This window comes from Elephas maximus, chromosome 21 (genome assembly GCF_024166365.1).
Source record: "Elephas maximus indicus isolate mEleMax1 chromosome 21, mEleMax1 primary haplotype, whole genome shotgun sequence".
Taxonomy (NCBI): domain Eukaryota; kingdom Metazoa; phylum Chordata; class Mammalia; order Proboscidea; family Elephantidae; genus Elephas; species Elephas maximus.
In genome coordinates this window covers 53,408,085-53,432,977 of record NC_064839.1, presented here as the reverse complement: position 1 = coordinate 53,432,977, position 24,893 = coordinate 53,408,085, and the positions used below count along the sequence as shown (strand labels likewise).

General features: G+C 45.8%; 2 protein-coding genes across 7 annotated transcripts in view; one reads left to right on the top strand and one right to left on the bottom strand.

Annotated features, from left to right (window-relative positions):
* Nucleotides 1–19,005, bottom strand: part of BANP (BTG3 associated nuclear protein) — a 260,745-nt gene extending 241,740 nt beyond the window's left edge. For 5 of the 6 annotated variants that reach the window (XR_007514665.1, XR_007514664.1, XR_007514666.1 and 2 more), the window contains exons 1-2: nucleotides 18,907–19,005; nucleotides 1,648–1,801 (exon numbers count right to left, since the gene is read on the bottom strand). Coding sequence is in view for 3 of the 6 variants with exons in the window: in XM_049864295.1 (XP_049720252.1) it covers nucleotides 1,648–1,717 (70 nt within the window). In the remaining 3 variants the exon portion in view is untranslated. Of the gene's footprint in view, nucleotides 1–1,647; nucleotides 1,802–2,843; nucleotides 3,000–18,906 lie in introns of all 6 variants that reach the window. The other variant, XM_049864296.1, reaches the window with a different exon arrangement.
* CA5A (carbonic anhydrase 5A) overlaps nucleotides 18,063–24,893 on the top strand; it is a 48,934-nt gene continuing 42,103 nt past the window's right edge. Inside the window, exon 1 of the mRNA XM_049864303.1 lies at nucleotides 18,063–18,582. The gene's annotated coding sequence lies outside the window, so the exon portion shown is untranslated. The remainder of the gene's footprint in view (nucleotides 18,583–24,893) is intronic.

The following is a 24,893-nucleotide window of genomic DNA, read 5'->3' as shown; positions in this document are numbered from 1 at the left end:
GCCCACTATGGAGGCACGCGGGTATGCCGCGACGGAGTATGTGCTGGGTGTGTGCACATTCTCTGGGGCCTGAGTTTGCAGCCTCTTGGTCTCTGCAGGCCTCAGAGAGCCTTGTACACAGTCAGTTTTGATTAAACACTCAATAAATTGTAGTTTCCAGTTATTTAAAGAACAGAGATGGGACAAAATGAAGATGAGAAATTATTTTTCTAAGTTTTTTGAACTGCAAGTCTACAGACAGAGAATTTCTTTGGCAAGTATGCTGTCAGGATTTTAATCGTTCTAAAAATGCTTAAAACTTATGGACCTGGAACGTTTTCCTGCAAACACTGCTGGGTATGTTTTCTAAAGGTGTTGGCATTACCCTAGCAAAATATTAACAGGGATTTTAAAAATCATTATCTGAAGTGATAGTCCTTTTTAGCAACAACTCAGAAGCAAAATAAAATTCTGAGTAAAGAACAGCATTCCTGAAACATTATCTTCGTGTCATTCAATTCCCCAATTATTCCTAATATTCTCCCCTCCCCTACAACAACTCATTTCCAGATGATGTTTTTACAGGTAACAGACCAGAAAGAGCATACAAAACAGACATCATACTTTCTTAGGAGATCTCCGAAAATTCTCTCTTCTTGGGAGAAAAAAACAGCAGCATTTTGATTCTAATATTCCAAAAAGAATAATCGAGGAACCCAACATTCAGGACCTAATCCTGCAAGCCTGTCACTTGAAACTTATAAAACACATAAAACTTTAAGGTGAAAAAGGAAACGACACACACTAGGAAATTTTTCTATAAACTAACAAGTGTAGACAAAGTCTTTTCATAGACAAAGTTCCTAAAATCTAGAGTTTCAATTCTAAAGGGTTGCCTTAAAACAAATATTTAGCTGTGGTTTCAAAGTAGATTTGTGCCCATAACATCAATAAGAGAAACTATTCAACCTCGGCAAAAACATAGGGGAGATGCTGCTCGCACACATAGGAGGTGGGAAAACAAATTAATAAGACGTTTCTGGAAAAATCTGTCAATGTCTTATCAAAATTTTAATGTACATGGCAATTCTAATTCTGGGGACTTACCCTGCAAAGATATTTGCCAAGATATAAGTGCAAGGATCTTTAATGCAGGGTTCTATATATTTTTAGAAAAAGCAAACAATGTAAATGGCCATCTGAAAGGAAAGAGCTTGATAAATCAGGCCCATCTCTAAATGGAAAGCTATGAAGTCATCAGAAAGTGAAGTGGACTTCCTCTGTACTGACGGTGAGGTTTCTGTGATCTTAAAATACTGAGTGGTGAAAGGGGAAGTTGTAAAGATGGAAGCTGTGGGACACATGTCACAGGGTCCCATGGTAGGTGTAGGAAGATGGGTGCAGAGGTTACAGGTGTGTGCATACATTAGAGGGGGACTGGGGGCTAGAGGACTCCACACTGGGGAACATATTTTGGGCTGGGTCGTAGGAGTGGAGGACAGTGGGGCTGATGCTGCTCACACTGCTATGAATCGAGTTTTCCATACAGTGCATTCACCGCTTGTTCTTTTCTTTTTTATTTAAAGGAAAGAAAACGATTGGAACCGCTTTTGATTTTTTAAAGAATAAAGAGAATAACATGTCACCTACTGTCCCAAAGCTCTGTACCTGGGTGATCAGGACTCAAGTCTTCGACGGCAATCTGAACCACTTCCGCCAGGTCCTGTTCTGACATCATCCAGAACGCACAAAGAGAGGCTGCACCCTGAGCAGAAGTCAGGCTCACGGTGTGACTGGGGTTTCGTCACCTACAAGACAAAAGCTGAGAAACAGGAGGGGAGAATAAGCAGGTGTGACTTGTGTGATGGTGGAAACGCCAACCATGTGCACCAAAGAAGACGTCATGTGTCTACAGGGCTCTTCTTGTCCCAAACCACCAAGAGCCTCATGGTCTTTGAAAATTAAAAAGCAGCATAAAACATGGCTCATTAACTCTTTCCTTAACCACTCGACTAGTGTCCTTCTTACCTGACAGCCTTCCACTTTTACAACCCATTCCTCCTGTCACATCCAAAGTCACCTCTTAAAGTTTGAGCCCATCACCTCCAAGCCCGTCTCCAGTGGCCCCTGCTACTTCCAGAGCATTGGGTCACGATCCTGCTGCACACACCAGGCCCCACCAGACCAGCGCTCCAGCCCTGTGGCTGCTGGTCCCCACAGCGGCGCACCCTTCTAGCGCTGCAGCTCTACTCCAACAGGCCCTCCCACCTGGGCCATTCCTCACCCTCCATCTTGGCACCCTCTGAAGGCCTGCAGCAGAGCGGGAGCACCTCTGTTTAGCTTTCTCTTCCCCGGAGGGTGGCACTATCACGTGACCCTAGCCGGGAGAACTATCTGTCCTGTACACGAGACTGCACCTGCCAGGACAGGGCTGCCCTGAGCTTATGTCTCACCCTGGAGCCTGGCACTGTGTCTAGAGCAGAGCCGGTCACTTCCTTCTCAAGCAGGTAACACTTTGATTAGGCTCACGGAGACCTTGTTTTCCAAAATAAAAACAAGGCATGGCAGTCAAAATCTGGCCTATCAATACGGGTCTAAACATTGTACTTGAAAACAGACCCTCCTCGAGTGCTCAGGACTCACTGTTACCGTCACAACACTCATTTTGTATCTCACCTTACATCCTGCTCATGGACACATGCAGCTTCCCCTCCAGACCACATGGTCCTCGAGGGCAAGCCCCACGCACTCAACCCTGTATGGACAGTTTCTCTTCCAGCAAGTGCTTGCTGTCTGCAACTCCCACAGGGAGAGAAGGCCAAATCCAGCCATAACTCCTTGGTATGGTCTGGAAAGATACATACCAAGCTTAATACATACAACTTCCATGGGGGAAAGGGCCAAATCCAAATCTTCAGATCAACACTGGGGTTTTCTTCATCCTTCAACCTCAGCAACTGCTCCAGGGAACTGGTGTCGGGCAGGACCTCCATCAACCGATGTAGGAGGACCCGGCGGGCCTGACAAGGATAATGGTAACCTCGGAGAGTCACGATGTCACGTGGTCATGAGGAATCCACATGGCGTCCATAGGTGAGTGCACATGAGCCAGCGGTCAGGGTGAAAACCAAAGCCACTTAGGCCATAGCTCCGCCATAGCTCTTTCTTTTCCAAACGAACAGCCAAAATCAAAGGCGACGAGAGGGTAGGCCGAACATCATAATGAAGGCGGTATTCCCCAATTAGACAATACCACCCAGCTGACCTTTGACTTGGTGGACTTAAAACTTTTTGGGTTACAGATAGCTTTGAGAATCTACAAAAAAACTAGGGATCCTTCCCCCCAAAAAAGCACAGAGAATTTCACGCAGCGCCAGAGGCTCTGCAAACGCCAAGGTGCCTGGCTGCCCTCCATCTCTGCTCTCTCTCCCGCTGAGCTTAAGCACCCTAACATACAGCTGGGCCGCTGGATAAAGACCACACCTCCCAGCCTCTCTTGCAGCACCAGGTGGCCACGTGACTAAGCTCCAGCCTAGGAGATGGACACGCAAGGAGGAGATGCACGGCAGCTTCCGGACTCCCTGCTGCTACAGGGTGGGCTTGCTGCCCTGGCCCGCTCTTCACCCACCCCTCCGCCCGCTGGATCCAGGCCTGCAGTGAGGATGGGCAGATGGAGCTGGGACGGTAGAGCAGAGGCTAGAAGGAAGGAGCCTGGGTCTACGGAGACGCCACACTCCCATGACGGCTTGCCTCAGACGTTTTCTGGTCTTGAATAGCCTGAGTCTGGAGTCTGTCACCTGCCGCCAGGCTTACACCTGCCTGATCCACCCTGCAGCCCAACCACTCAATGCCCCAAGGCCACAGATTCCAGAGGAAGTGCCTACCTCTTGTCAGTGGCAAGTGGAAATGATTTTTAGAAGCCCCATCCTGGCTTTTTCCTGGCTGCTAAAAGCTGTGAGAGTGGCTTCAGAAAAGATGCCAAGCTCACCATCAAACCCTAACTCCTTCCAAATGAGGACACCACACATTATCTGAGTTGTTTACTCAGACTGATTCTGCCGCCAGGACAAAGAGGCATTTAAAATTCTGCTAACAGTGAACGTTTGAAAAGAAAAATCTAGGGCAAAAAGCCCACGGAAAGTGAACCAGAGTGATGCACGTGGTTGCCATTTTGGCAAACTCAATTTGCCATTTCTCAGAAGTCCTGGGAGTAGTCCAGTCTTGATAGAACAAACCAGCTGGATGAAGATTAATGTCCAGTCACGTCTCCCACCGCAGTTTCCCTTCAGAGCCGCACCATCTGCCAGGGTGCACTCAGAGAAGAGAGCCCAGCGGCCAGAAAAGACAGCCGACACGCTCAGCACCAGAGGATGGCACACCCACACTGCACACTGCAAAGTCATGGGTGCGAGAGGTTCAGTCACATCAGCCAAGACAGGAAGACCCGAGAGGAGAAGGGAATAAAAAAGGCGAGCTGCAGAGCAGTATGTACAACACGGTCCCCATTCTCTCGTCTAAAAATTGCACGTGTAGCTGTATGTCCATGTGTACATGTGTGCGTTCAAGTGCAGAGACGATGGTCTGGAAGGATACAGACCAAGCTTGAGGCGACCTGCTGGGAAAGGAGAGTACAGCTACTATGAGCTGAGTTTCCTGTTTCTCTCTATCTTTCTGTACTGTCTGGCCTCTCTATAAGCCCGTATTATTTATTATCTGTAAAACTGTTTTTCTAAAACAAAGTACTAAGTATATAGCCTGTTGCTGTTGAGTCAATTCTGACTTACAGCAACGCTACAGGGCAGGGCAGAACTGCCCCATAGGTTTCCAAGGTTGTAATCTTTGCAGAAGCAGACTGCCACATCTTTCCCCTGTGGAACGGCTGGTCGGTTTGAATCGCTGATTTTCGTTTAGCAGCACAGCGCTTGACCACTGCACTACCAGGGTCCCTATTAAGTACATAGAAGAAGCCAACTAAGGCAAATCTTGATAAACATCTGAACACCTTCTTTAGCCCTGGCTGAAACCCATCTCTCAGCCTCTTGTACCTGTGCACCTGCACCACTGAGCCCACCTCAAGTCCACGACCACCACCTCCAGTGCACCGAGAGCTGCCCACGCCTGGCCTAGGACCACTACCAAACCCCTGGACCGTTAGGCCAGGCTTTCTCCTAGCCCTTCACATGTCTGGTCCCTCCTCCCTGCTTCACAAGCCTGCCCCCTCTCCCAGCATCAGACTCTGACTATGCTATCCCCTATGGCTGCCAGGGATGGACCCCGCATGCTCTATCTACGCCTCTCCCTCACCCTCCCCCTCAAGGGCATCACTCTTTCGCAGGCCTCCTCCCATGTCACACCCTCCCTGGGCCACTCCCAGGGTACGGCATGCTGCTGCTTCCCCACTGCCCCTCATCTCTCTGCTCTCCTCTGCGCACTGCCACCTCCATTTCCTCTCCTCACAGTCCCACCTGAACCCTCGTTAGCTCCTTGCTCCCTATTCCCGCACTGCTGGGTGGCAGTCGCCTCCCTGTCTCAGGGCTGTCCTCCTCGTGGGCTCTGCACCATCTACTCTCTGACCCGGAGCGCCCAGGGCTCAGGCCTGCGTGCGCTTTCCTGACCTCATCGGCTTCATGGCTGATGATACCACCAGGTACACAGGCCCAGGTCCACGCAGCACACTGCCAGCCAGGCATCCCCTTGGGTGTCAAGTCTGTTTCCATACATCCAAACTGAGCTCCTGACACCCCCCCCCCACACTCTGTCCAGCTCAGTTTATGCAATAGCTACCTCCCAGTTGCTCAGGCCCAAACCTTCCAGCCCTCCTGGGTTCTTCCTTCTCTTACATCCAATCGATGGTGCCACCACACACAGCCTGGGCCTCATCTCCCCACTGCCACCCTGGTCCAGGGCCATGAGTCCACACGTGGACTCAGCAGTGGCCACCCACTTGCCTCCCCGTCCCTGCCTTTGCCCTGTAACTTTTCTCCAGGGGGAAGGTGTCAAAACATATGTCAGGCCACATCCTTCCAGAGACTCCCTACCTTACTCAAATTCAATCCCAGTGACACCTCACAAGGCTGTAAGAGGCGGGTGTCCCACCACCCGCGCCTCTCAAAGCACACCCCTTCTGCCCTCCTCCTCGCCCTCTCTCCACTCAGTGCAGTGGCCTCCTTGAACTCACGTGCCCTTCTCCACCTACACATCTTGGCTCAAATGTCATCTTCTCAGAGACATCTGTGACTGAGCGCCCCACTTAACCTGGAAACCCCCCAGCAATACCTACCTCCCTACTGCCCTGGTCCCGCACCTGGCTCTTGTCATCTAACTTTCTTGAAAAAAACCCCACTGACATCAAGCGGATTCTGACTCATAGCAACCCGAGAGGACAGAGTAGAACTGCCCCACAGGGTTCCCAAGGCTGTTAACTTTATGGAAGCAGATAGCCAAGTCTTTCTCACACACAGCAGTTGGTGGGTTCAAATTGCTGGCCTTCCTGAGCGCTTAACCATCACACCACGAGGGCTCCTTTCTAACTTACTATAGCTCTTAGATGCTGATCTTGCTTAGGATCTGTCTCCCTTCTAGAAGACAAGCCCCATCAGGGCAGGACTCTCCATCTTTCTGGCTGTAGCCCGGAAAGGGCCTGGCACACACTGGCCCCAATAAACAGGGGTATGCTGGGTTTAATGGGAAAGCACGCTGTCCAAGTTCCACACGAGCACGGAACCGTGAATGCCGGCATTTCTGATTAGAAACCACAGGTTAAGGTCTTCAAGGATCTTTGGGTCTATGTTTTTATTTCAGCAGAGACTGTACCGTAATTAAGTTGCAGATCAGGTTACTGCATGTGAAATTAAATGTTTTATGAATGCGAAATTACTACAAGCAATACAATAGGTTGTTAACAGTAAAAACGTAACGAGCTGCTCACCTACCGTCAACCCTGGGTGTTAATAGCTGCTCATCAGCTGAGATACACAACTGCAAATATATTTTTAATTTTGCAACTTTTAAAAATTATTTTGGACACTCATTCAATAAAACAAAGCCACTAATTTTTTTTTAATTAAAATAGGAGTAAATGAGAAGCTACTGTAACTGAGGGTAAAACAGCTTTAGCAGTAAAGGTGAGAAATATAATGGTATAGATTATCAGCCCTCATTATAGGAAAAAAGACAGCAAGAAAACACAACTAAAACCTTCTTAGAATTGGTCACTACATCACATGGGTCATTTTAGAAGGGATGTTAGGATATAGTAGTTTTTTCCCCCATCAATTCTTTTAGGATAGACATTCTTCATAGAGTTGCTTCTCATATCAACCCTTGATAAAGCCCTAATGCTGAATCTGATTTGAATGAGGTTATCACCACAGAAGTAAAAAAAAAAATGCCCAGATGTGAGCCCTACAGTCGTCTGATGACCAGTCAGCAGACGCATGCAGCAACCTGTCAAAAGAGACGCCTTCCACTGGGCACTGGTGACAAGCCGGCATCGTCCTCACACCTTGAAGAGGCCTCAGAAATCATCTAGTGCTGGTCCAACTCCACTTTGTAGACGACAAAAATACAAACTGAAGGCATTACATCGCTTACAAGAAAGCCTGGGCTTAGGAACTTCCCTCAGCAAGTACTGGACAGACACAATCCTGAACACAAGTCACAGAGTGTGCGACTACGCAGAAAAGATGCTGGGGAACACACGAGAGTGGTGAGAAGGGGCCACCTCACCGGGGTCCTGCAGCTGACCCTGCCTCTCCAGATGTTGCTCCCTCCTTACCTACTGTCCTTCACCCTGTACGCTCTAGTGTCCACTTAGCAGTCCACCTGACTTATAATGTCAAGTCTGTAAAACAACAACAAAAAAAAACCAAACCCACTGCCATTGAGTCGATTACGACTCATGGCGATCCTATAGGACAGAGTAGAACTGTCCCATAGTTTCCAAGGAGCGCCTGGTGGATTCGAACCACCGACCTCTTAGCTAGCAGCTGTAGCACCTACCCACTACGCCACCAGGGTCTCCATCAAGTCTACAGCTCCATAAAAGTCAGAACAGTAATTTTCATTCTCACACAAAGAAGTGACTAAGTAGCCCTGCTGGGCAGTGGTTAAAGCAAACAACTACTAACCAAAAGGCTGGGGGTCCAAAACCACTAGGGCTCCACAGGAGAAAGACGTGACAGTCTACTTCAGAGATCTACAGCCTTGGAAACCCGATGGGGTCGCTATGAGTCAGAACTGACGCCACGGCAGCAGGTTTGGTTTTAGTTAAATAGCATGTAGTTTAAAAACTAAATCTCCAGAAACAAGGAAACCAAAGAGAAATTAAAGATCATCCCATTTAGTCAAATCCTTTTTGGATACAAACACAGGAATGATATAAATAAAAACCCAGGAGGAAGTAAACAATCTGTTTTTTTATTAAGCTGAGATGTGAAAAAGACTCAGACAACAGTTCTGTCCCAGATCACTCTTGGGCAGGGGCTGTGCCAAGGATGAAATGGGGAGCAAAGGGGAAATACCTCTACATGACTGGTTAGGTGCTAGCTAAACTAGGAAACCAGCATGAAGGAGGAAATGCTCCTTCTATGGTTTCCCCTTACTCTTCAGAAAATGTAGGCAACACTGTTTCGTCCTTAAGATAGCCCCCTAAAACCGTTTTAATTTAAAATTAGGAAAAGAATGTCAGGCTAGCCTCAGAGGCCCGGCTCTTTCTGCTTACAGTTAACGTGTTTGATTAAAGGGAGAATATTTGCCTTCCAAATTATAGAAACCTCCTGAAATATCAACCACGAATTCAGGAAAGAGAAAGTGGCTGGGTTTACTCTGAGGCTGCAGCCCCCACAGAATCTGTGGGTTACACATCGCCACCACTGGGAGCCCCAAGATGAGCAAGGAAAACAAAGATCACAGACAGGCGTTGATCTTCCATTTGGCTAACCCAGAGAGCAGAAAAGAGACCAGGTGTAGAGCATTAATTTCTAGGCAGTTTTCTGGACACATGAGCAGGGCTTGAGGTTTCTAAGTGTTCCCGTAAATAAATTTTAAAATCATAATAAGAAGTCCAAATACTTGTAGAGGGGAGGAGGAAAAAATTCAAATTTTTAAGTGATTGGTCAAAATCAAAACCTTAGCACATTAATGCAAACAACTAGTGAAACGTCTTGAAAGGCTTGAACACTGTAAGGCAGTAGTAGTTCTTTGACTTTTGGTCTCAGGGCCCCCTTTACTCTCTTAAAAATTACTGAACCCCATTCCAACAGCTTGTGCTTATGTGAGTTGTTGTATCTATCGATACTTACCATATTGATACTAGAATATAAAATGTTTGAATATTTATTACTTTATTTAAATTTTACAAAAACAATCCATTACATGTTGACATACATTAACATTTTTTTAAGAAAAGTATATCTTCTAAAACAACAAAACCTTAGTGAGCAGAGTGGCACTGTTTTACACTTTTTACAAATCTCTTTAATGTCAGACTTAATGGAAGACAGCTGGGTTCCCATAGCTGCTTCTCCAGTCATCCCATTACGATGCTGTTTTGGCTGACTCATGCAGATACACAGTTGGAAAAGGAAGAGCATTTTAATAGCCTTTTCAGAGAATTGTGGTTATCCTTCTTTAATATTACACCAAAACTTAACACTGTTTGTTTTTCCTTAAAGCCTTGTTAACAATGTGGAATCTGAACTTGTGTCAGTGAACCTGTTGTACTTTATTACTTTAAAATCCAAAAGTCTGTCTTCACTTCACATGAATCTTTTTCCCAGGCATGATTTTATAACATCCTGCACTGGTCATTTGGGAAATACTGGTTCACTGGGTTATGCAGACCTTCCAAATGTTGTTCATTATATAACATCAAAGCCATTACATTTGCTGATATGAGCACTGATGTCATCAAAGGCTCTAAGTACTGGCAGAAACAAGCATTCCAAAATTCCAATTTCACTTGAAATCTCAAATTTTACCATTGGCAACAAACACTGCCAGCTGTTTTCCTTAAAGTAACAGGCTAGCTTTGTTCATTTAGTAAAAAATAAGCATAGTTCGTTAATCATTCTTTTATGGTGCGCCATGAAAAAAGTGGCTTGTTTAGCTAGTAACTCATACTGCAGAAGGGCCTAGCCCCAAGCAAGCATCAAATCTCAAAAAGTAGCACAAGTGCTTTACATGTACTTTCCATTCATCACACAGAGTAATGAAAAGAGGTGTAATAAAATTAATGATTTTTACTGCTTCATCAAGGACATTCTTAAGTGAAACTGGTTTTTTTTGTTTGTTTTGATTGTAAGCCCATGGCAGTGAAGAATACAATGCCTACCCTGGTCTTTGAGGATCAAAGGTTTCCCCGAACTGGTGTGTAGGCAGAGATCTGAAGGGAGTTGGGAGGGGACACAGGTAGGAATAAATAGTCAGAGGTAAGACCACAAAGGTACAAGTCAACTGGCTGGGATTAAAAAGTCAACAGCATAAAGACAAACTAGTGGAGACCTACTCTCTATTAACAAAAGTTTAAGGAAACGTGCTGAATGCAATGAGTGCATGTGACAGTATCTTCAGTGACAATGATTTACTGTTAAGTGTCTTAGGTGTAGTTATGTAAGAGAACGTCTTATTCTAAAGACATAAATAGTCAAGCTTTGGGGGTGAAATAAGATGATCTCTGCAACTTTCAAATGCAGCCAAAACAAAAAAGGACACTCACACACACAATCAGATAAGAAATGTGGCAAAACATTAACCATCTGTGAATCCAGATGACTTGTATGTTCATTGTACTCTTGCAACTTTTCTGTACAGGTTTTTGTTTTTTTAATGACTTAAGAAGGAAAGTGGGGACGGCACAGAAGCACTGATTCAGTAAAACCTGCTCGTGCTGATGAGTCCAGCAGCAGCCAGAAAGCGAGAACTGATGTCAGCGACCACTGTACCATGGTCCATGGTGACCTACACTGTTAACAGTCAGGGAAACCGGGTGCGCGGATACTGGAACTCCCTGTCCTGTCTCTGCAACTTACCTGCAAATCTCAAATTATTCCAAAATACAACGTTTTAAGATTGAAAAAAAATTTAAAAACAAAACCCTCCCATTCACTATGCCATTAGCTTGTTTACATATTATGTTTGAACCGTAACAGCAGAGGTGAATAACTGAGTAGTTGCATCAGGCATCCTAAGACCCACACAGATGAAAATCTCTACTATCTGGCCCTTTAGAAGACCTGCCGGCCCTTGTCCTAGGGACCTGAGAAGAATTCATGAACTCATCAAAGACCTCCACCCTTGTGGGGCCCACCTCGTATTTCCCAGCGTACACTACCAGCTCCAGTCTCCTTTTTACGTACAGAAGTCCTGCGAAGATCCCTCCTCTGAACCTCTGCTCTGGAAATGCTCTCAAAGTGAAAACAACAAGATGCCAACAGTGCAAAATGTAGATAAGTGTTCACTTCCAGTTTTATCCAAACCCACTTCTAATTTGAGAAGGCTAAACTCTGCTTCAACTACCTGGTGATTTCCCAACTTGAGGAAACAGAAAAGTCACTTGAGACCACGACCAGTATTCTCTGTACCAGAGCAGGTGACTTTATTACTGGAAGGTCTACCAGTACAGCGCCTGCCCACAGACCATCAGAGTCTGGCTCTGCGGGCTCCACCCAACCCCAGGTTCCTGACGGGACGCCGGCCCGACTCACCTGGCTTCCAGCACCCTGGACATCCCACCCAGGGGCCCATCCAAGCCATCACACAAGCGCAATGTCTTTTACACTCAAGTATTTTAAGACACTAACAAAAGTCAACTTAGCAAAAGGCAATTTAGTCTTCATTTTCACATATACATCCAATTTCACCAACTTACTTTTCTAGAGATTTTGATTAAAACCTGTTTTCATCTCTTGGGCTTCTCTAGACTTTTCAGACCAATTTTATTTTTCTGCTCCTTATGCACTGTAAGCTATTCTACCTGTAGTTTACTTGTCTTGGGCACCACGCACTGCACCACCACCATCATCCCCAGCCCCCACTGTGAGACTCCTGAAGGGGACATGTGGAATCTTCTCCCTTTGTCACTCTCCCATGGAGATAGACAGTCAAAACCACATTTAATCAAACTGGACAATTCTTGGTTATTTGTACAGATGAACAGTACAGAGAAGTTTATTCAAGATAGGAATTATTTTCACGTGATGTCACAATACATTTGGGGCATGCTATCAGTGTGGCTGGAGTCCCTGGAGTTAATGCGCTCAGCTGCTAACCAAAAGGTCAGAGATTTGAGTCCACCCAAAGGTGTCTAGGAAGAAAACCTAGCAATCTACTTCTGAAAAACCAGCAATTGATGGAACACAGCTCTACTCTGACATATATGGGGTTGTCATATGAGTGACAATCGACTCCACGGCAGCTGGCTGAAGAATTTATTGTTCCTCATTTAATTCAAGAATATCAGCAGGGTTCAAACAACAGGAGGCACTAAGAGTTGATTTCCAAATTTGCTGTTAAGCCTTACTTCCCAGTGCAAACGAGGATGTACCAAGGAGAGCCCTTCATCATCTGTGCTGAGGCAAGGAGATGTAGGAGTGGACTGCAGCATCTCTCCTGCTCCCACCCTTTAGAACTGAGAACCAGATACAGCGCTCTCCCAAGGCAGAGGCAGAGGCAGAGCACAGCCTTCCCTAGCAGGGAAACAGAGGAAAGGGGCATGGTGGAGACAATCTGCTGACACTGGTCATTTTAAATTGGTTTCAAAACACCGCCCCGGGCCACAGTGGGACAGCTAAAGCCTGGCTGTTTCACAGCTGGAACACAGACCGCTATGGGCAGCGCAGAAGACCACAAACTAATCACACTCTGGCTCTTCTCTGAGATGAGCTCAATGAGCTCCATACATGGGCAGGAAGACACAAGTGTCACTTTTTAAGAGCAACTGCAGCCAGGTGAGTTCACTCAGTATTTGCTCTAAGTCCCTAAACCCCCTGGAAGAATATTCCAGAATGGTTCTGTGGAACACTGCATGATGTGTTTTCTTAAATGAACATCATACATGTGAAATAAGAGGAAATAATAAAGATCTTTATTTACCTCAGGTATCCACCCATTGCCGAGACGAACGCAACTCACAGCGACCTACAGGACACAGTAGAACTGCCCCATAAGGTTTCCTAGGCTGTAATCTTTACTGAAGCAGATTGCCACATCTTTCTCTCACAGAGCAGCTGGTGGGTTGAAACTGCTGACCTTCAGGTTAGCAGCCAGTAAGCTTTTATTCTCATCGAGACCCTTCATATGTATTTTTCCCCAGAACACTTTTCTTCAAAATGTGCAAATGCTTATTTTTTCCAGATTTAAATAGCTGAAGTGGTACTATAAGTAACAGTTTACAGTAGGTCTGGCATTGTCATGCATTTAATTGTACAGTTAGTTTCCAGGATTTATACAGTATAGATGAAGATTATAGCGGCAAACTACGGCTAGTAAGTGCTGCCAGAGGTGTGACCAATAGACTATCAGTTCAAACTCAGCAGAGCAGAAGCCGGAACCCCTGTTCTGTAAGCACCTATTTACCAATCCACAAAAACAAATAGTTTGTGGGGCTTTGCCTCCCATTTCCTTATTCAATGTGCATAGGGAGCACCTGCCATCTTGTTAGATGCAGATTCTGTACCTTTGCTGGTCTTACATGACCTGGACACTGCTGAGGGCCACAACTGGGGATTGTGCTGAGAGGTCAGTGTGGGTCTGCCTGACATTTGCTTATGATTAGATTCAGGACCAAAGGGAAGTGACACTGTGTCCTCCTCGGGGCGTCATATCAGTAAGGACCTGACATCAGTACATCTTACCACTGGGGGTGTTAACCTTGATCACATGGTTAAGATTCTTCTGCTATGAAGTTATTTTTCCCTTTGTAATTTACAAATGTCTTGGGGAAGACACTGTGGAACTCTGTAAACATCAGGTTGGAGGAGACTGAGGAGACATGACAACTAACTGCAGTGTGGGGCCATGGATTAGATCCTGAAACAGAAAATGGAAGTTAGTGGGAAAAATGATAAAGTTCGAATAAGATCTGTAGTTGACACTATTTGCCAGTGTTAATTACTTGCTTTTTGTAGGGACATTTGATTATATGTTAACATTGGGGAATTGTGTGGAGGATATAAAGGAACCCTGAACTATTTTTACAACCTTTCTGTAAGTCTAAAATTACTTCAAAACATAAAAAAGAAGTTTAGAAAGACACCTGTTCTGGTTCCGTAGGTCAAGGTGGGGCCTGAGATTCTGCGTTTCTTACAAATTCCCAGTGATGCTGAAGCAGCTGGCCCCCGGACCACTTTGCCAGCAAGCCCTCGGCAAACGAAGCTGCTGACGTACACTTTCAAAAGTGACGATCAGTCATGCTTTGAGCTCTTACCCACTGCCACTGCCCTGTCCCTCAGTGCACTGAGAAGCCAGCAGAGGATGATGAAATCACAAATGCGCTGTAACACTCTCTGCGACTGGTCTCCTCCAGTGAGCCTGGCACACCCGTAAGGCTGCAAGGCCAGAAGAACAGGCAGCAGTAACTGCACCCCCACTGCACAGCCAGGGGCTGACGGCTGGCTGACAGGTCGCAGTACCACCAAGGCCACGAGAGGGCAGGAGAGCCGAGGGGCTGGGAGAATTCCTGTCCCAGATGAGTGGCTAGCACAGGTGATCTCAGCTCCTCCCATAAAAAGTTTTTAAGACAGCATAAGCGCACAAGGGAAAAAAGAAGAGGGGCAGGTGAGAGTTCACGAGAGGATTTGGAGGATCACTGAATAATCCCACAAGGAGTTGGTCTCACCAATGAGGGACTCAAGCTTCAAGGGAGCCTGCAGCAGCCCATGACCCAAAACACAGAGCTGACACAGGACGGGGAGAGGTCAGCCTGTAAAGGGAACTGGGGTCATTGCACACAGAAGGACTCTCCAAAGGCCCCTGCAGACAAAGTAGAGCAGCCCCCAAGCAAAGAGGCAGAAGGGTCTTCCTCAAAGTTGCCGAAAGGCCAAGAGAAAATAACTCTGGCACTTAGCATTCAGGGTCCCCAGCACAATGACGAGCCCCCCACTCACCCAAAGGGCAACTGGCGCATTTTCTCTTGCTTCACTTTTTTTTTTCACTTCTTAAACCTGGGCAACTATAAGTACCAATGTTTAAGGAGTATTTTTCCATATGAAGGCAAGAAGGCAATATTAAACAAAGGAAGTGATACCAGAGGAAGTATCAATCAAAAGACAGAAATGAAAAAAATCCTGATCCGTATCCTCAGTCAGAGAGAGAACACGTTCATAAAACAGTGAGTTGCTGTGAAAAAGGAAAAGAACAATCATTGGAAATAATGATAGAAGTTAAAATTTTAAACAGGATCAGAAGGTAAAACTATAGCCCTCTCAGAAAGGAGAATAAAAACAACACAAACAAAAATTCTGAGGGTCTCCAAGGCACCCATCATTAAACTAAGGGAAATCCTAAAAGGGAGACGAGAAAATCAGAGCGCAATAAATTCCTGAACAAATGATACAAGAGAATTTCCCAGAGGAAGGACAGGCCTCAGACCCAAACAATATTCTCACAGTGAGAGCCCACACGTCTTGACACACCGTCATAACCCCAAAGAGGACCCCAAAAACTTACAGGGAAGGAAAAGTTACCCAGAAAGGATAAGGCACCTTGGCAGAAGGTCTCCCATTGAAATGAGGAAGCCAAGGTTAAATTACAGCCTCCTAAACAAAGAGCCCTGGTGGTGCAGTGGTTAAGAGATGGGCTGCTAACCGAAAAGTCAGCAGTTCAAATCCAGCAGCTGCTCCTTGGAAACCATATGGGGCAGTACTACCCTGACCTGTATGGTCGCTATGAATCAGAATCAACTTGACAGCAAGGGGTTTGTATCCTGGTTTGGTCCTGAACCAACCCAGACATATAACAAAAGAAACAACCAGGATGACACTGGTGTAGTAATACTTGTGGAGTATCCTGCCAGACAGAAAAAGAGGACAGAGGACTGGGGGAAGTGAGGGGCTTGGGTAGAAGTCGCAGAGATTTGACACTACCCTTGAGAATTTAAACAATATAAGGAGTCAGCGGGAGCAAAAAATGCAAAGAAGAAAGGCCATCACAGACAACAGAAAAAATGAAAAGCTGTACAAGATGGGAACTGCAATACGTGCATAGAGGAGAGGACAGAAAAGGTGGGCTACGGTGTGAGGAGCCCTATCATAACAGAAAGTCAGGACCGGGTAACACTGACAGAACTTACGTCAGCTTATTAGTTGGGCTGCAGAGAACTGCCTGAGGAAACTAAGAGGTGCGTTAGGTCTGTGAGGAGCAGGACTGACGAGTGGGGTGAAGGACTGCTGCTTTCCATTATGAGCCTTTCCTTGACGTTTTTATTATGTAAATTACGTTGGTAAAAATTTTAAGTGTGTGTGTTGTTGTTGTTTTAAAAACACAGATTGAGCTCCAACTCTGGCTGTGTGTGACTTGGCCAAACTGCTTAACCTCTACGGGCCTCAGTCACGTCATCTGTAAGTCACGTCATCTGTAAAATGGGGCAACGTCTACCTCAAGGATCGTTGGGCTGAGAAACCTGTGAAACGCTCAGCAGTCCCAGCACACGGTACAGGGCCCATAAAAGGAGCGGTCTTTTAAAACTTAAAGCCGCTGTTAAGAATCCAGCATTCCCCTGGATATCACACAAATTCTTACGTCTTAATGGCAAGACAATGGGGAAAAAGAACTAAATACATGGGATTGATTGTACAGGCAGTTTTGGTGTTTTCTTTTATCACTGGATACCCAAGGCTTCAGATCCTAAGCTCACCTATGACACACTGTCCTAAAAGCTGAAGGTTAAATAGTCGGTTGACGTGCTTCCCGTTGTTTCCCTCACTCAGGACAACTCGGCTATTCCAAGTTATTCTTCTGTCTCTTCAAAAACGTCCAGTTACATCTCTACCCTTAGAAAGTGCATCAGCTAGTTCATCTTAGTGGAACAAAGGCCAGGCGATCTGCTTCCATAAAGATTACAGACAAGAAAGCCCCATGAAGGAGTCCTACTCTGTAACACAGGGGTCACCAGGTGTCAGGGGAGCCAACCTGACTGCAGCTAACAAGTTTTACCAAAGCTATTAGGCCTTGGATTACATTCCAAGGCAGAACCAAAAAACTAGTTGTCCATCAGGGCGATTCCAACTCATGGCAGTGCTGCAAATGGTTAACGCACTCGAACGCTAACTAAAAGGTTGGAGGTTCCAGCCCACCAAGAGACACCTCGAAAGAAAGGGCTGGCGATCTACTGCCGAGAAACCTACCACTGAAAACCCCATGGAGTACAGTTCTACTCTAACACACCTGGGGTACCAAGAGCAGAACTGGTAACTCCTAAGAGAGAAACCACCTGCTCCATACAAACAGACTCTAACCTGGGCCCTCCACTAGTCAAAGTAGGGCAAGCTCACTACCCTTGCAGTGCCACACTTCTCAGTTCTTCAGGGAGTGACTTCTCCAGTGTCAACACAACCCCACCATCTCGTCAGGGAAAAGAGTTAGTCCTCTTTTATAGCCATGCGTCCACTATGTGAGACGGAGTGTGAATCTCCATTTTTTGCAGTGGGGGTGGGGTAAGGGGGGAACATTCAAAGCAAAAAAGGCTGCACTTCAAAAGGATTAAATCAGACACCGCAAAAAGTGAGGGGTCAAAATCTGAAATCTTCATTCATGAAGATCTGTAAGAGCACTGGATTAGGTCATCTCCAAGGTCTAAAGCTGCCTCTTATTTTCCTTTGTGAAGCCAGCAGTAAATTAACAGAATTCTTTTCACATTCTAAGAGTTCAACTTCACATTAGTAATTTTGGAGGTAGCAAATCACTTAAAAGTCTGACTTAGAGCAACTACAACACGGGGTAAGAGTTATGCCATACAAAGCTCATTGGGGTTTTATACGTTTTAAGTTTTTCTGATTTTCTAGAAGACTGTAAAATCAAGCATGACAAGATTTTCCGTCTAGAAGTCCTGGGTCTGCAGAGGGTGACACAGAAGTCCAGAGAAGTGTTTTGCCCACGGAAGCAAAATCATGTCATCTCCTGCCGGGCAACAGCTAGCATCACCCAGGTCTCTGCTGCTGCTGCAGTGGACTGCTCTCCTTGGTGACGTCTTGCCATGCGCGTGTAAAATGCCACTACCCACTGGTGCATCTCAGACTCTGCCGGTAACGGGGTAACTAACGCACCCCAAGTGCACGGCCATCGAGTGCAATATGTGGGGCACTGGGGCGACCCCAGCACCACACAACTGCAGCGAGCCCGCTGCCTTAGAGTCGCCGCGAGCCTACAGGACAGAGTAGAACTGCCCCAGCGGGTTTCCAAGGCTGTAATCTTTACGGAAGCAACGGAAGCAGGCTGACGTATCTTTCTCCCGCGGAGAGGCTGGTGGGTTCGAACCGCCAATCTTTCGGTTAGCAGCCCAGCGTTTAACCACTGCGCCACCAGGGCAGCACCCAGCGACCTGCTCAAAACCAGGGCAGCGCTTCTCCTCCGTACCTACCACACGGCGGTTCACGGGGAAATCGACAGGTAATGGCAAAAAAGAAAAGGGACAACGACCCCTCGCGCCCGGCCCCGGCGACCCGCCGCTGTCTGAGTCCCGGGCCCGTGAGCGGAACGGAGCCCGGGCGGGGCACCGAGCGGCGGGTCCGGGCCGAGGCGGCGGGTACCGTTGGCGGCGGCGGCGGGCGACGGGGACGCGGGGCCGGGGGCGGGGCGGAGGCCGCGGGCGGCCGGGCGGAGGCCGCGGGCCGCGGCGGCGGCGGGCGGGGCGGGAGGGAGATCTCGCTCTCGCTCTCGCCCCGCGGGAAGGGGGGAGGCGGAGACGCGACCGGCTGCGGGAGCTGCAATTACCGTGTGGGCTGCGGAATTCTCGTGGTGTTTGTCGGGGAGATGTGATAATGGCGTCCGTCCTCGCGAGAGAAGCCGCCGCTCTGCGCAAGCGCTGCGCGGCCCTCCCCTCGGTCCGCGGCCCTGCGCGCTCTGCGCAGCCGTACGGGGTGCGCAGGAGGCGGGGGGCGGGGCCCGGGGGCGAGGCCTAGCCTGCGAGTGCCCCCGCGTGCCCAATCGCCGGCTAGGGCCGCGAGTGAGCGTACGCGGGCGTTTTTCTCCCACGCCCCGGTTGTGGTTTCTGGGCTTTTTATTTCTTCTTCACGCCCTCGTTCTCTCTGCTGCCCCGTGATGGGCGCTTCAGCGGAACGTTTGAGGAGTTTGCCTTCCGTTTGAGAGCCAGTAAATGGGCATTAGTCCTCCGGGGGACTACACATCCCGAGGCTCCCTGCGCACGCCGCAGGCAGTGCATTCTGGGTTTTGTAGTCTCACCGTCTGGACCTTGCCTGCTGGTAGTTGTAGTCTCTCCGTACTCTGGGCGCCCCGTCCCGTACCCGCTCCCTGGCCTGTTGGGACTTGTAGTTCATTAAGCACCCCTCCGGATCCGGCCTCGTGCTGACCTTTTTCCTCTGATATTCCTGAATCATTGGGTGGAATTTTTCCAACAAATAGATAGTGTTCAAGGTGCCATCGTGCCTGTCCAGACAATATTGAGTGCACACGCTGTTTTTTTGGTGAAAATATACACAACAAAACATAAATCAACAATTTCTACATGTACTTTCACTCATGTTGATTACATTCTTCAAGTTGTGCAACCATTCTCACAATCCTTTTCCAAATTATTCCAGCACCATTAATGTAAACTCAATGCCCCCTAAGTTTCTCATCTAACCTTTCTAGTTGCTGTTGTCAATTTGATCACGTAGAAATAATTTAAAAGAGCATAATGCTCAAGACAGACATCATTAACTAAATTAAGCTAAACTATTGTTTGGTTTAAAGATGACTTCAGGGGATGGATTTGGAATAAGGTTTAAAGATTTCCACAGGGTTTTTAATGGCTGATTTTTTTGGAAGCAGACTTTTAGAAAGCCAGGCACCTCTGAGTAGACTTGAACCTCCAAACTTTCACTTAGCAGCCATGCATATTAAACGTTTGCACCACCCAGGGATTCCTATAACATCCACCACTCATCTGTCAGTTTGTTGTACTGTGGTGGCTTGCATGATGCTGTGATGCTGGAAGCTATGCCACCGGTATTTCAAATACCACCAGGGTCACTCATGCTAGAAAGGTTTCAGCAGAGCTTCCAGGCTAAGACAGACTAGGAAGAAGGACATGGAGAACTAATTCTAAAAGAATTGGCCAGTGAAAACCTTATGAATAGCAGTGGGACGTTGTCTGATATAGTGCCAGAAGATGAGCCCCCCAGGTTGGAAGGCACTCAAAAGATGACTGGGGAAGAGCTGCCTCCTCAAGGTAGAGTCGACCTTAATGACGTGGATGGAGTAAAGCTTTCAGGACCTTCACTTGCTGATGTGGCATGACTCAAAATGAGAAGAAACAGCTGTCAATGTCCATTAATAATTGGAACCTGGAATGTACGAAGTATGAATCTAGGAAAATTGGAAATCATCAAAAATGAAATGGAACGCATAAACATTGATATCCTAGGCATTAGTGAGCTGAAATGACTCGTATTGGCCATTTTGAATCAGACAATCATACAGTCTACTATGCTGGGAATGACAACTCGAAAAGGAATGGTGTTGCATTCATTGTCAAAAAGAAGGTTTCAAGATGTATCCTGAAATACAATGCTGCCAGTGATAGGATAATATCCATACACCTACAAGGAAGACCAGTTAATACGACTATCATTCATATTTATGCACCAACCACTAGGGCCAAAGATGAAGAAATAGAAGATTTTTATCAGCTGCTACAGTCTGAAATTGATCGAACGTGAAATCAAGATGCATTGACAATTACTGGCGATTGGAATGTGAAAGTTGGAAATAAAGAAGAAGGATCAATAGTTGGAAAATACGGCCTTGGTGATAGAAACAACGCTGGAGATCGAATGATAGAATTTTGCAAGACCAACGACTTCTTTATTGCAAATTCTTTCTTTCACCAACATAAACGGCAACTATACACATGGACCTCGCCAGATGGAACACACAGAAATCAAATTGACTACATCTGTGGAAAGAGACAATGGAAAACCTCAATATTATCAGTCAGAACAAGGCCAGGGGCCGACTGTGGAACAGACCATCAATTGTTCATATGCAAGTTCAAGCTGCAACTGAAGAAAATCAGAGCAAGTCCACGAGAGCCAAAACATGACCTTGAGTATATCCCACCTGAATTTAGAGACCATCTGAAGAATTGATTTGACGCATTAAATGCTAGTGGCTGAAGACCAGATGAGTTGTGGAATGACATCAAGGACATCATCCATGAAGAAAGCAAGAGGTCATTGAAAAGACAGGAAAGAAAGAAAAGACCAAGATGGATGTCAGAGGAGACTATGAAACTTGCTCTCGAACGTTGAGCAGCTAAAGCAAAAGGAAGAATTGCTGAAGTAAAAGAACTGAACAGAAGATTTCAAAAGGCAGCTCAAGAAGACGAAGTAAAGTATTGTAATGACATGTGCAAAGAGCTGGAGACGGAATTCCAAAAGGGAAGAACACACTCAGGGTTTCTCAATCTGAAAGAACTGAAGAAAAAATTCAAGCCTCGAGTTGCAATAGTGAAGGATTCCATGGGGAAAATATTAAATGATGTAGGAAGCATCAAAAGAAGATGGAAGGAATACACAGAGTCATTATACCAAAAAGAATTAGTCAATGTTCAACCACTTCAAGAGGTGGCTTATGATCAGGAGCCAATGGTACTGAAGGAAGAAGTCAAAGCTGCTCTGAAGGCATTGGCAAAAAACAAGTCTCCAGGAATTGATGGAATATCAGTTGAGATGTTTCAACAAACAGATGCAGCACTGGCGGTGCTCACTCATCTATGCCAAGAAATATGGAAGACAGCTTCCTGGCCAACTGACTGGAAGAGATCCATATTTATGCCTATTCCCAAGAAAGGTGATCCAAACGAATGTGGAAATTATAGAACAATATCATTAATATCACACGCAAGCAAAATTTTGCTGAAGATCATTCAAAAAAGGCTGCAGCAGTATATTGACAGGGAACTGCCAGAAATTCAGGCCAGTTTCAGAAGAGGACGTGGAACCAGGGATATCATTGTTGATGTCAGATGGATCCTGGCTGAAAGCAGAGAATACCAGAAGGATATTTACCTGTGTTTTATTGACTATGCAAAGGCATTCGACTGTGTGGATCATAACAAGTTATGGATAACATCGCGAAGAATGGGAATTCCAGAACACTTAATTGTGCTCATGAGGAACCTTTGCATAGATCAAGAGGCAGTTGTTTGGACAGAACAAGGGGATATTGATTGGTTTAAAGTCAGGAAAGGTGTGTGTCAGGGTTGTATTCTTTCACCATACCTATTTAATCTGTATGCTGAGCAGATAATATGAGAAGCTGGACTATATGAAGAAGAATGGGGCATCAGGATTGGAGGAAGACTTATTAACAACCTGCACTATGCAGACGACACAACCTTGCTTGCTGAAAGTGAAGAGGACTTCAAGCACTTACTAATGAAGATCAAAGACCACAGCCTTCAGTATGGATTGCACCTCAACATAAACAAAACAAAAATCCTCACAACTGGACCAATGAGCAACATCATGATAAACAGAGAAAAGATTGAAGTTGTCAAGGATTTCATTTTACTTGGATCTACAATCAACGGTCATGGAAGCAGCAGTCAAGAAATCAAAAGACGCATTGCATTGGGTAAATCTGCTGCAAAGGACCTCTTTAAAGTGTTGAAGAGCAAAGATGTCACCCTGAAGACTAAGGTGCGCCTGACCCAAGCCATGGTATTTTCAATCACATCATATGCATGTGAAACCTGGACAATGAATAAGGAAGACCGAAGAAGAGTTGACGCCTTTGAATTGTGGTGTTGGCAAAGAATATTGAATATACCATGGATTGCCAAAAGAACAAACAAATCTGTCTTAGAAGAAGTACAACCAGAATGCTCCTTTGAGGCAAGGATGGCGAGACCGCGTCTTACATACTTTGGACATGTTGTCAGGAGGGATTAGTCCCTGGAGAAGGACATCATGCTTGGCAGAGTACAGGGTCAGCGGAAAAGAGGAAGACCCTCAACAAGGTGGATTGACACAGTGGCTGCAACAATGAGCTGAAGCATAACAACAATTGTAAGGATGGTGCAGTGTTTCGTTCTGTTGTGCATAGGGTCGCTATGAGTCAGAACCAACTCAACGGCACCCAACAACAACAACAATGATTAACATCACATGCAAGTAATATTTTCCTGAAAATAATTCAAAAATGGTTGCAGCAGTACATCGACAGAGAACTACCAGAAATTCAAGCAGGATTCAGAAGAGGACCTGGAACAAGGAATATCATTGTCAATACCAGATGGATCTTGGCTGAGGGCAGAGAATACCAGAAAGATGTGAACTGGTGTTTTATTGACCACGCAAAGGCATTCAGCTGTGTGAATCATAACAGATTGTGAATAACATTGCTGTGATGGTTAAGGTTATGTGTCAGCTTGGCTGGGCAATAATTCTCAGTGGCTTGGCAGTTATGTAATGATGTATTTATCCTCCATTTTGTGATATTATGTAATCTATTTCTCAATGGGATGGATTGATACAGTGGCTGCAACAATGGGCTCAAACACAGCAAGGATTGTAAGGATGGCACAGGACTGGGCAATGTTTTGTTCTGTTGTACATAGGGTCATTATGAGTCAGAACCAACCTGAGGACACCTAACAACAGCAATATATAACATATTTCGTACATGTTTATATTTAATACATGTTTATATGTAATATATTATAAATAATATTAATAATGTAAGCCTAATTTTTTTTAATACTCCCCAACACGTTTTCTCCATTTCAAAATGGGCAACTGAGAGCTTGAGGTAACTAAGGCCATGATGAACCTGTTTTTCTCCTTCCTCTGCCTGCCTCCTCCTTCATGTAAGTTTGTTAATGACTTTGTTTTGACCTAATGTTAATGACTTTGTTCTTGTTCTAATCTGATGCAAGTAACTTTGTTTTGTTCTGTCCGACCACCTGTGACTTACAACCCCCCCCACAGGAAAATCAGAGCCCAGATGTCTGACATGTATATCTTTAGCCTGATAAAGAGATGTCCAGCATGTATCTCTTTAGTCTGATAAAGAGTCTTTTATCACTATGTTGTAATGAATAACTCCTCTGGCCATACCATCTGTGGGCTAGGAAGACACTTGTGACCCCTGTAAAATTCTATATAAGCTCTGATGTAAAATTGCTCTTTGGGACTCCATAGAGACAGCCTTTGTTGCTATCGGGTCCCCTTTGATGTATACATCCTCTTAGTAAGCTCTCTCATTCTTTCTGACTTGGAGTACGTTTCATTGGCTCAACTGCTCCAGGGCACGGACCCTGATCGGGTAACAATAAGGATATATTGTACTTTATGTCACATAAATGTGCGTTTGTGGGTACTCACAAGAAAAAAGTAAAACTACAGACAACTCCCAGAAATGTGAATCATGGTTCTTTCTGTGTGCTGGTATTACCACTGCTTCTCATTTGCTCCTTTATAGCTGTCTCTATTTCCAGAGTTTTTAACAATAAACAAAAGCTACTTTGCTACTCCAAACACACAACAGTAGATCTATGTAAATTTGGAAAAGAAAATACCTTACCTTGAGTTTCCTGCTGACTTCCTTTTTGCTGGCAATAAAAACATGATTCAGGGCCATAGCCAGCTGTGCGACCTTGAGCAACCTTACTGAATGAGTTACAGTTTCTTCCAAAATTAGCATTCTGGGGTTCTACCGAAGCTGGTCGCTGGATTACTTTACAGCAAAAGTCC